A 12,688-nucleotide genomic window follows, 5' to 3' on the forward strand; every position below is an offset into this window, starting at 1 on the left:
CATATATGTGAAGGGTATGGCAGCGTGCACGGACGTACGCTCACTCTCACGAGCGGTGACATAAGCTGAGTTTTCCATTGAAAACAACAGGGACCCGTCCGTGCAAACTGGCGTACGCTCAGATCTCCGCAAGAAGTCGGTGGGGAGACGGAGGAAAGACGGCCGTACACGGTGCCGTACGCTCAGTTGTACGCCTGTTGTCGGAGTGCAAGGGCTGGCCCGTCCGCGTACGTTGCCGTACGCTCATTTGTACGCCACTCCCCTTCTACGGTATTTCTGCCCGTACGTAAGCGGCTGATTTGTGGGTGGACTTAACCCTAACGGCCGCGTACGGCTAGCGTGCGGTAATGGCGAACGTACGCACGTTTGGCCGCTCCGAGCAGAATAATGCCCCAGGACCCTGCCATCAAGCTGGTGGCGTACTACCTGGTCCACTGGCAGACCATTGCCTGCAATAGAGGTAAGCCTCCGGTTTCTGACAGGACTCTCTCTCACTCTCCTTGACACCCCCCTCTCTCTCTCTGTTGTTCTCTCTCACTCTCCCTTACACCCTATCTCTTTTTCTCTTTCACTTTCTCCCACCTCTCTCTAGATTTATTAACTGACGATCAGGGGAATATGCGCTATCCCCGTGCCTTATGGCAGGAGCGGGTGTCTAGCGTGTGGCGGTATGGGGCAGTAGGCATAGCGCAGCTACGATATTTCATAGTGCGCGCCTGCCTCCTGCCTATTTTATGAACGTCAGCATCGCTGACCATTCCGCCACCTGCAGCTATCGACAGCTGCAGGCGGCGATGCCCTATGCCCACAGCAGCGCTGTCCCTGCTGCTGGCCTTGAGCTGCGCTGGGGATCTTGCAAGAGTAACGAGATCCCGCGCATGCACAGGGCCGGCGACAGGGGGGGTCAAGGGGGACATGTGTGACGGGCCCCGGCGATCTGAGGGGCCCCAGAGGCCGGCCGCGGCCCGTCTGTAAAAGCCATACAGCTTTTGTTTGTGTTACCTCCATGGGCGGGCCATCTACTGTGCATACCTTACAGCAGCTCGCCGCCACCGGGTCTCTCCTGCACTCCTGCTGTGTGTGTTCATCTGTCTTCATACAGTGCTGCAGGCCGCAGCCCCTCAGCGCTCGGAGGCTGAGTCGGCTGTTTCCTGTCACTGTGCACTGCGCAGGGATCGGACGGCCTTTCCCGCTTAATGTGCATGAGCGGCACCCTGGCGATCTGCTCAGCGTTCTGTGGCTGCCTCCTGCGAGTCCTGCTCTGCCTTCTCGTCGCAGCAGCCAGCAGGAGACGGACTGACAGTCCCTGTCACTAGGTTTGTGCTGCTGTGAAGTCATGCTGTTTCCTGGATGCCACCTCATTAGAGATACAGTGTAATAACTCTCAGTCAGTGTATTTCTCTACTATATTTCCATTGTAATTAAATCTCTCTCCTCCTCTATATCCCTGCTCTCTCTCTACCTCCATCACTTTCTATCTAAATCTCTATCTGCCCCTCTGTCTCCTCCGCTCTCTCTCCCTATCACACACACTCCCCCTGTCTCCCTCTCTTCCGCTACCTCTCTCTAGCCGCTTTCACCCTCTCTTTCCCTCCATCACATGTGCAGTCTCTTCCTTTGCCTCTCCCTCTCAAACACTTCTTTCTCTCTAACCCTTTCTTCCCAATCAACCCTCTATTTTTTAGTTTATTTCTATTCATTCAGTTTTATGACATGGGTGATATTACAGGGTGCCGGACGACTCACCGACAGTCGGGATTCCGACAGTCATTACCCCGACGTCGGAATCCCGACTGCTCCCTTGTGGGGGTCCACGACCCCCTTAGAGGGAGAATAAAATAGGTGGCGTGGGCAGCGAGCCACTGTGCCCGCAGCATGGCGAGCACAGCGAGCCCGCAAGGGACTTCGTTGCGCTCCCCCCGCTGTGCAGTCGGGATTCCGACGTCGGGCTAATGACTATCAGTGTGTTATACCACACCTGATTTTACATTGTTGTCAAGTGTATGCAATTTTTGGATTGTAAGGGTCATTGCTTTTATGTATTTGTGCACTGCTGTAATTTACAGTAAGTACTATATTGTGGTGACATGGTTAATCTGTTCATAGCATTGCAGAAATGAAGATGGCAAGTGTGTGATGTTGTGAATCATGTCACACTTGTGACATCACAACCCTGTGGTACACACAGAGCAGAGGTGTGTGGGTTTGGTGGATGAGGTGGTGGTGGCAGTGTGTATTTATTGTGAGGGGGGTCAAGGGGTGCCCACAGGAATGTCAGAGTACAGGGCCCCAAGATTTCTGTTGGCGGCCCTGCCGGCCCGGGGGGGACAGCGCATCAGTATTAACTGATGCGCTGTCTCCAGGAGGGGACATCGCCGGATGGGGGAGTTCCCGCTTCGGCCGGCAAGATATTGATATATCTTGTCGGTGTTTCCTCCTGCTTCGCCTCGCTAATGAGGCGAAGCAGGAAGTGTTATAGCGGCGCGTTTAGCGCCACTATTATAAATCTACCCCTCACTTCCTGTCCCTCAGATATCTACTCACCTCCTGCCCCCTCCCTGTCTCACTTCTTTATCTCCTCTTTCTTTCTCCCTTGCTCTCTTTCTCCCTGCCCCCTTTCTCACTTCCCCTCCAACTCTCTGCCCCTAGTCTATCTTTATCTCTCTCTCTGCTCCATGTCTCTCTCTTTCTCCCCACAATTCCCCCTATCTCTATTCTCTCTTTTCCACCCCCCCTCTTTTTTCTCCCTACCTGGCATTCTCTCTCTCCCACATTCTCTCCCTGATACCCTCTTTTGTTCCCTCTCTATCTCTGTCTGTTCACTCTTCTCTCCCTTACACCCCCTCTCTCATGTTCTCTCACTCACTCCCTGTCTCTCCCAGACTCTCTCTCTCACTCTCTCTCACGAAAGGGGACCCTTTCCAGATTTTGCTATGAGCCCACAAAGTTCTAGATACGCCCTGACACCAGATCATATTGTGGATTTTCTTTAGCAACCACAGAGAAAGATATTTAAATGCTATAGAGCTTGTTATTTCAGGATTGAACACTTAAGGGTATAAATATTTTAAAACCATTTATCACTTATATGTATTAACATACCTTTTGTCTTTTAGCAATCATGATTGGAGGAATTATATGTTGCATAAACAAAATACTACATCAAAGTAAAGAGACTGGAGATACAGGTTCTTTAATTTAATTCAACCGCAGGCAGAAGTTAAGAATTGTGCGTCTAGACTCATGTACATCGCTGGGTCTTGCTACATATCACCCAGAACAAGGAGAGGGGACAGATGGGAACATGCAACAGAAGGGTTTTACCTGTATGAGGTAGGATTCTTCCATTGCTGTACAGAAAGCAACTGATCAGGCACATTGCAGATGTCCAGAGAAGCCCCATGTTGCCAGTCGGTCACTTTGGTTCACCTTACCTATTTTGTAATGTGATAGAATGTTACATATTGGTTATTTATTTGCATTGTAAAAAAATACTAGAAATACAATAAATGTAATGGGTTACTGGATCTTGTCATTATATAATTGCATTTTTCAGCCCAAACCTCTAAAAACAACAATAAAGAGGTTGCTTAGAACACAGCATTTACATCATTATATCATGCCTCACAACTGTCCCTCCATACCATTGAACCTTAATCCACCTGGCCATTATTCTTACATGCTTATTTTGGGTTATATGCCTTATTCTTAGCAGCATACAAGTACAAATGAGGTGATTCAGGTTCATTCACACATTTGGTTTGCTAGTGGACAAAACCAGGTACACTGGTAACATGTTACATCTGCCCCACCTGCAGTGCACATAGGCCCTTATTCTGGTTGATTTGTTTGCTTACATATTCGCTCGCAGCCGAGCACATGGACCGCACATGCTCACTGGGAGCGAAGGCACGCTTATAACAAACCCGTTAGGTCGGATCAACACACGAAGGGGAGTGGCATGCTAATGCACGTACGTTACGGTGTTTACAGATCTTAGCCTGTCCGCTCGAACTTCCAGCATGCGGACGGCTGGACGGGTGAGCGAACAGGCTCGGCTGGTGTTTAACAAGCCACAGCATAATTAAGCTCGGTTATGATCAAACCCTTATACAATTACCCAAAGTGTATGTTTATTGCATTCAATTATCTAATTACCTTCCCCAATTGCAATTCAAATGAACCCTTATTATTAGTTTGAGAGTTGACACATGTTGACTTGTTGTAAATGTGTGTACTATTGTCCTTACATGACAAGCGCACTTGTGTGTTAAGGTTTGAGTAACAGAATTGGCACATAATAGCAGTTAAGAATACTGCTGCATTTGTGTGTAAAAGCCATTAAATATATGAGATATGAACGCAGAGAAGTGTATATCTGTTAAACTGCAAAAGTGTCCTTCCCACGTTGCTGCCATGTAGTTAGTTAATTGATAAATGAGAGAAACATCGATGCTGCATGGGTGTGTATTGCGTGCAGCTGAAAGTAATTGTTTGTCTGAGCGAATGCGGGCCCACTGAGGCGGCTGGGCTGAGTTTCTTTTGTCGTGCGAGTGTTTCTCATGTGAAATGGCCAGAGAACTCGGTGACTCGAGTGAGGCCGCTGACCAACACTTGCTGTCACCACCCATATATACGTCCTAGTTGTCGCCCAGTTTTGCCTTGTTTTCAAGCCACACCTTTCAATACACACAGTGTGCTCGGCAGGGTATTTCTGTTTGTTGGGTCACGTCTGTGCACGGCTGAGTAAACTGCACATGCGCATAGCGAACAGTACACATGCGCAATGGTCTAAGAAATGCGCTCCGAGTGAAGTTGTATTCGTACAAGTTAATCAGAATAACCTCCATAGTTTTTTCCATTAGCAAAGCAAATGTGCTTTGCGAATGAACCTGAATCAGGGCCATAATCAGACACGTCTAGTTATCTGTGCAAACTGTGGCTACTTGAGGAAACAGTTCTCTCTCTTTTGAAATGCACATTGCTGGGTGTCATCTGCACTTTGTGAATGCACATGAGACGTCCAATTCATGGGAGTGTCAAGGGCATGCACCCAGAGTTCCAGGGACAACATGGTACAGTATATGTGTAAGCGCCATTGTTAATGGTGACAATTGTGGCTCTGTATGGAAAAGCATTGGTTCCGGGAAGTCTTATGGATACTTTCATTAGCATAAGATTGTTGTCCACCCTTACAGAAGCTTCAAGCGCTACTCAGAATCATGCCCCAGATCTGTACGGTTACTCTTTTTTGATATCTCTGAAATGTTCCTGTTTGGCTTCAAAAGTATAACAGCACAAACTCTGCAAATTATTACGAGTTGTATTGCTCTATAGCAACTGTAGCTGTGTATAGCAAGCTATGTGTAGGTGTGGGACGGGAGATATCAAGATATTGTGGAAAGGCGCTTTGATATGAGTGTGCTCATGCCAAGCAGTAGTATAAAAAGAGGGGTAGCCCAATACAATAGAGAAAAACACAGGAAGAGGTTTAACTGCGCTAAACTAGTCAGGCATGTGGCATATAAAACTAATATCACTGTTTACATAAATAATAATTAAGACAGATAGTCACCCATGTTGACCGCCAGTCCTGAAACAGTCATATTGTAATCCACACAATACTGGGATAATGATCCGATGGCCTTTAAGGAGTTGGTGTTCCTCCAGAAGATTAAATATTTATTTTTATATGCCACATGCCTGACTACTCACTATTTTAGCACCGGTAAACCTCTTCCTGTGTTTTCTCTATGTGTAGATGTACCTGGGTATAGTGAGCTGTGTGTGGGTGTACAGTAGCTGGGTATAATGAGCTGTGTGTATGTGAAGTTGGGTATTGTGACCTGTGTGTAGGTGTAGCAAGGTATATTGAGCTGTGTCTGGTATATTGAGGTGTAGTTGGGTATAGTGAGGTATATATACCTCAATATACCTCCAATATACTACCCTGCTCCCCTTGAAGAAGTCCATAGCTGGACAAAACGCTTTGGGCCAATCCTCCAATCTTCCATGTTATTAAGCCACTATTTGTGGTCTTTTAAACTGAATGCCAAATAGATTATTAAGCCACTTTATTGCTTCTATTCCCCCATCCCACCCCTCTCCCACTTGTGTTCCTCACCAATATACCCATGTATGTTTTATACATTTTTTATATATCTCTTTTCATTATAAATGTTATCCTTTTAAAAGAATTTGTGACATCTTTACAGTCATATTTTATAAGTAAGGTTAAGCGCCTGTTTTCTCTCTATACCTCATATATATATATATATATATATATATATATATATATATGTATATTGAGGTGTAGTTGGGTATAGTGAGATATGCGGCAGTGTAGCTGGGTATAGTGAGCTGTTGTAGGTGCAACTAGGTGTAGTGAGTTTTGTGTAAGTGTAGTTGGGTACAGTGAGATACGGTATGTGTAGGTGTAGCTGGGTATAAGTGAGCTGTGTGGAGGTGTAGCTGGGTATAGTGAGCTGTGTGGAGGTGTAGCTGGGTATTGTGAGCTGTGTGGAGGTGTAGCTGGGTATAGTAAGCTGTGTGGAGGTATAGCTGGGTATAGTGAGCTGTGTGGAGGTGTAGCTGGGTATACTGAGCTGTTTGTAGGTGTAGCTAGGGATAATGGGCGGGATGTACTAAAGGGAAAATGCGGTAAAACGAGGGTTTTACCGCATTTTCCTATGTACTATTACCCGTCCGCCCCGTGTTCGCCAGGCAGGGTATCGCCACCCTCTGGGTGGCGATACCCTATAGAAGCCTATGGGCTTCTTTTCGCCGCCTGCCGCGTCGCCGCAACCCTGCTGCCTCGCCGACCCCCCTTTCCCCCTCCCTTGGGCTTACCTTCTTGCAGGAAGGTAAGCCCTTCCTCCCCCTATCAACGCAGCCGGACGTCTTTCCGGCTGCAGGGGGGAGGAGGAGGCGCCGGGGACAGCCTGCTTAGCTGTCCCCATCGTGTAGGCATCAGGAGCCGGCAGGGAGGAGATGGAGACCCTCCGCAGACCACAGTACAGGTATCGCGGGGGGTCTCCGTTACTGCACCGCGATGCCAGACGCATATGTTAGTACATATGCAGCAGCATCGTGGCGGACACCCGGTGAAGGACGGCGATGTATATTAATTCATCCCGCCCAATGAGCTGTGTGTCTATGTAGGTGTAGTTGCATATAGTGAGCAGTGTGGAGGTGTAGATGGGTAAGCTTGTGTAGGTGTAGCTGGGTATAGTGAGCAGTATGTGTAGTTGGGTATAGTGAGCTGAGCTGTGAGTATGTGTAGCTGGGTATACCAAGCTGTGTGTAGGTGTAGCTTGGTATAATAAGCTGTGAGTATGTGTAGCTGGGTATACTAAGCTGTGTGTAGGTGTAGCTGGGTATAATGAGCTGTGAGTATGTGTAGCTGGGTATACTAAGCTGTGTGTAGGTGTAGCTGGGTATAATGAGCTGTGAGTATGTGTAGCTGGGTATAATGAGCTGCATGCGTAGGTGTAGTTGGGTATACTAAGCTGTGTGTAGGTATAGCTGGGTATAATGAGCTGCATGCGTAGGTGTAGTTGGGTATACTAAGCTGTGTGTAGGTGTAGCTGGGTATAGTGAGCTGCATGCGTAGGTGTAGTTGGGTATACTAAGCTGTGTGTAGGTGTAGCTGGGTATAGTGAGCTGTATGTGTAGGTGTAGTTGGGTATAGTGAACTGGAATTATGTGTAGCTGTGTATAGTGAGCTGTATGGTTGAATATTTATATCTCAAAAGACTTGTGCTGGTAAAAATAATACCTCTTTTTTTTTTTTTTATACAGGGATTATAGCTTGGATTTCTGAGAGCTGTAAAAAGTTGCTTGGATTGTGCTTATAGTAAGGAACACATGTTACCATATATTCCAGGATGTGTATAGCGGTGACACTGTGTTGATGATAGACCAGGGCCCTACAGGTACTATATAGTAAGCCTTGCGTACAATGTTTCTCTGCTGTGAATCAATGTTTGTATAAAAAAACGGTACTTATGTATTATCTGGGCTCCCATGTTAAATGCACCCCATTTTTTCATACCCCTACTATCCAACTACGCATGATTTTATTGATTTTATATAGTGTGGCGAGCGCAGCGAGCCCTGCGAGGGGACGCGGTCTCATAAGAAAAACGGGAGCCCAGATATTACATAAGTACCAAAAAACCTTCTAGCATGTGTGATGAAGCAGGATTTATGCAAAATATCAGGTGTTGTACATGTATGGAAAGGCATATAGTATAATAGTAATTTGTACATACTGTGTATGGGTAAATGGGTAAATCTAAAAATGGGTAAAAAAACATTGAAAAAAACCCAATGCGTGCTTTGTAGACATTTTGGTGATATTCTTCTGATCAAGTTTTCATGCAATAATCATTTGTAGTAGTTTCTACCTTATGCTAAGGCTAGTATCCACATTGCTTTATGTGTATAGTCATACTGCTAATTCTTATTCTGTCCGATTGAACCATAATTAGTGTCGGCACTTATACCTGTCCCATGCTGGTTGTAAAAGATGTCTCTTCGTCATACCCATCATCTATATATATATATATATATATATATATATATATATATATATATATATATATATATATATATGTCTAGTGTCCATGAATCTCCGAAACACTGCCATCTGCTGGCAGAGAGTGAAACTACATCTCTTTCTCACACAAGCACAAACACAGAAGGTAGCAGACTAGCTTTTGAAGCTTTTCCTTAGAATGGGCTTACAAGTGGTTTATAATAGCATTGCGTTGTCCTCCCGCAACAGTCCTATGAAACAGATGTCTTGCATGTGTTCGCAAGGTAACTGCGTAGCTGACCTACAGAAATGGCCGACCAGGCACGGAATCGCCGTCATTTTTTATACAGTATGCACACACACATGCATGGTGCAGCGCTAGCAATTACTAGATGTTTCGGCTTTTGAACTTGCATGTGACACAGAATCAGGCTTACAGATGTATTATGCTGAAGAATGAGGCTAATGTAGGGTACACACCAGGACGACCCGCTCACGATGCACATCGTGAGCGGGTCGTCAGTGTCTCGTCCGACCCGCTCACTGTGACGCGGGGGGGCACGACCCGCTCACGATGTGCACCGTGAGCGGGTCCGATCCGATGGCGACCCGCACCTGGCTGTATGGTTGTCATTGAGATCCTACCTGCAGCAGGTAGGATCTCAATAACGACCGACCGACCCGCGGGACCGCGCATCGGATCGGTATCGATCCACAGCAGGTCAGAAAAGGGCCCAATCAGCACACAATCTACACCCAATTGATCGGAATTGGATCTAGATTGTGGGGATCGGGCCCTAGTCGTCCTGGTGTGTACCCAGCATTACAGATGTATTATGCTGATTGTTGGATCTGAAAGAGTTTTTTTGCCATGTACACTAGTTTATATATATGTCGGGGATCATGTATAAATTGAAGTAGTGTATATACATTTATTTCACAGTACAGATGGCAGAGACTAATACCATTGTGGGACTTAAAATGTTTTCAAATAGACCCCAGGCTATATATAAAGGAATGTACAGAAAATATATTGTTTCTAGACTAGTGTCATTTCTATATGCAGACACAGAGACAGCTTAGCACTACAGTATCTGAGGAATAAAGGACATTCCTGCACATTAGATATTTTGCCAGTAGAATATCAGTGAATATGTAAATAGGGCAGGTTTTTGTGACACTAGGTGATGAGCCTGTACTGACAGGTCTCCTCCTCCAGGATCATTAGGGACAACAGACAGGTAAGTACTTGCTAGGATCCCCACCTGCATACAATACCTGGGGCCTTGGGCGTATGACCTCTGCTCAGAACGCACTTAGAACGCAGAGCAGGGAAATATAGCCACAATTGCAGTGTTAGTGTTCAATACTCATTGTGGAGTTATGACAAAATATAACTTCTGTCGGAAGTTTGAAAATGTATCCCTAAAGGGGATATGGTCGCCAGGTCGACACTATGAAAGTTGACATACATTAGTTCGACCACTAAAAGTCAACAGGGTCAGAAGGTTGACAATGAAAATGGTCGACAGTCAAAAGGTTGACATTTGTTTTTCCCTTATTTTTTGAGCCGACTTGTGCTGACGGGCGGTGTTTAACTTACCCTGCCATCTATTAGGTCGTGGAGGGAGAATATAATAGTGTGCCGAGTGCAGCTAGCCATGAAAGGGGATGCGGCACACTGATACCTTGTCCATGTCGACTTACATCGAAATTCCAAAAGTTAAAAACTCTAGTCGACCTTTTGACTGTCAAGCTTCCCATTGTCGACTTAGTGCTTTTGTCGTTATCCACGTCAACCTATTTTATGTGTTGACCTTAGCCCTGTCGACCTTTAGTGGTCGACCTAATGTATGTCAACCTTGGTACAGTCGACCATATGACCTTGTTGCAGAGTTAAAGCAAAATATCACTTCTGTCTGAAGTGTGAAAATGTATCCGTAAAGTTTGAACTTTAGAACAAAGTGGACGAGCCACAGTTTTACGATTCTCAAGTGACTTCTTATAACAATCTGATATGACTGTAAAATAATATTAATACTTTTGGCCTGCCCCATATTAATGTACTGCACAATAGTGATTCTGTGTAAGATGGATATGCTAGGATTCCAGCATGCTTAGCTTGAAGCCAAATTATTTATTACAGTTTCCGCACAAACACATTTTTATTACCTGGGAATTCCAGATATTTCTTTTTTCCTTTGAAACAACTATGATTTTCTAGAACACAAAGGCATTAGCAGGAGAGGATGTGACATGTTCTCTGAGACTAGAGTATATCACGACTCCGACACACATTATTTCTCCTCCTTCTTCATACAATCATCCAACAAAATGCAGGAGTTTTAAGGTTTCCCTTAAAAATCATGGAGTTGGCAGCTCTGATGTAATTATTTTAGCAGAGACTGTTTCCACAGGAGGATCTCCAGACAGAGGCACATAAAAAGGCTATTGGTGGACTGTGCTATATGAATGAATAATTCCCCATTGAAAGCAAACTTCCAAGAACGGACAATCTTAACCCAGTATTAAACAATAATCGAAATACAGAACTCTCTTGTGACATTGATGTCAAAAGAATTCTCATTAAACCATTATACAGACATTGTAGTGTAGTGTGTTATACTAGTAATATACAAGAGACAGAAGCAGGGTTGACAAGCAGACTTAAGACATTAAAGTATTTTGCACAGAAAGCTTGCTCTCAAACCGTGGTAGTTCTGTTTATATGATGCAGAAGCCACTTATTTGGATCAATATGTACTTGGATGACTGAGATATGTTATAGGTACTTGTGACACTGAACATACTATATTGCAAAGGCTTCTAATTACTATCATGCTCAGGTAATCCTACCACAGGCAGCGTGAAAGTTCACTACTATCAGCAAGGGGTGTCCCCAGTACGGCTTTGTGTCTGACGTCGCTCTAACATGCACAATCAAGACAGGAGATGCTGCCAAGTGCGGACACTGCCCTCTCTGTCTACCAGTACCCAGGCCACACAGTTCTCATACTCACCGGTCTGAGAAGGACCTTCCTCAGGCACAGGAGTTTGCATCCATGTTGCAAAAAAAAAAACCCTTGAAAACTCAGTGATATTTTCCCCTCTGCACTGAAACTTCACTCAGTCCCAGTCTTCCCTTCCCCTCCTGTCTCCTCCTCCTCTCTCAAACTTATTTTCCTCCCCTCTTTCCAAACTCTCAGCCCCCTCCTCATCTCTCTATCTCTTAATGTGTCCATCTGGTTTTTTCATGTATATTGTCTCCTATTATTTTCTTTACCAGTGTCTCCAAGGACATTATAGGAATACTTTACCCTACAGCCCCTGAGAGGAGGATGTCACTTATTATTCCAATATTTTACTAACACTCCTGAATTACATCATCTATATGTGTGTGGCTTTGGTTACTTCACAAGGGTCAGGATGCACTTTAGAAAAAATGTGGTAAAAACCCTGTTTTTTTTTTAATTTTTACCACATTGTACTAAAGCCCCACCCGGCGGGGCCATGCTGCGGAGAGTTACACCAGCAGCGAGGCCTATGGATTCTCTCCGCAGTGCTACTGTGTGTGGGATCTGACACGGATCCCTCCCAGCATGCCCTACAGCCGCAAGCATCTCTGCGCATGTGCAGAGGGACTCCCGGGACACAGACTGAGATGTCCAGGTAGCTGCGGGGATCGCAAAGGGCAGCTCTTATCGGAAGAGCTGCCCTTTGCATTGCTCATTGCATATGTGAGTACATATGCAATGAGCATCCCGACAATGGGCTGCTTGGTACATCTGGCCCAATAGAATGGAAATGTTTGCCATTCAGGGATGTATGCAAATACATTTGCAGTTGCAAATTTGTATACGTGGAAACGTATACAAATTACTGATGTCGTTGCCATCTATATTTGTATCAAGATGATATCTCCATAACTGTTGACACTACTAAATCTCTTATCCGTGCACTCATTATATCCCGCATTGATTATTGCAATAGTCTCCTAACTGGTCTTCCCAAGAACAGGCTCTCGCCACTACAATCCAGTCTAAATGCTGCTGCTAGGCTGATCTTCCTTGCAAGACGCTCATCGTCTGCTGATCCGCTCTGCCAGTCCCTCCATTGGTTACCTGTGTTTTACCGTATTAAATATAAAAC

General features: G+C 45.3%; 1 protein-coding gene across 5 annotated transcripts in view; it reads right to left on the reverse strand.

The window, feature by feature from the left end:
* COL16A1 (collagen type XVI alpha 1 chain) overlaps positions 1-11,709 on the reverse strand; it is a 164,283-nt gene extending 152,574 nt beyond the window's left edge. For all 5 annotated transcript variants that reach the window (XM_083173690.1, XM_083173688.1, XM_083173689.1 and 2 more), the window contains exons 1-2: positions 11,560-11,709; positions 3,325-3,434 (exon numbers count right to left, since the gene is read on the reverse strand). In XM_083173690.1, the coding sequence (XP_083029816.1) occupies positions 3,325-3,403 (79 nt within the window). In that variant the 5' untranslated portion in view covers positions 3,404-3,434; positions 11,560-11,709. The remainder of the gene's footprint in view (positions 1-3,324; positions 3,435-11,559) is intronic.
* Between the last annotated feature and the right edge of the window lie 979 nt (positions 11,710-12,688).

The sequence above is a fragment of the Crinia signifera genome, chromosome 2, assembly GCF_055691185.1.
Source record: "Crinia signifera chromosome 2, ASM5569118v1, whole genome shotgun sequence".
NCBI classification, from domain to species: Eukaryota; Metazoa; Chordata; class Amphibia; order Anura; family Myobatrachidae; genus Crinia; species Crinia signifera.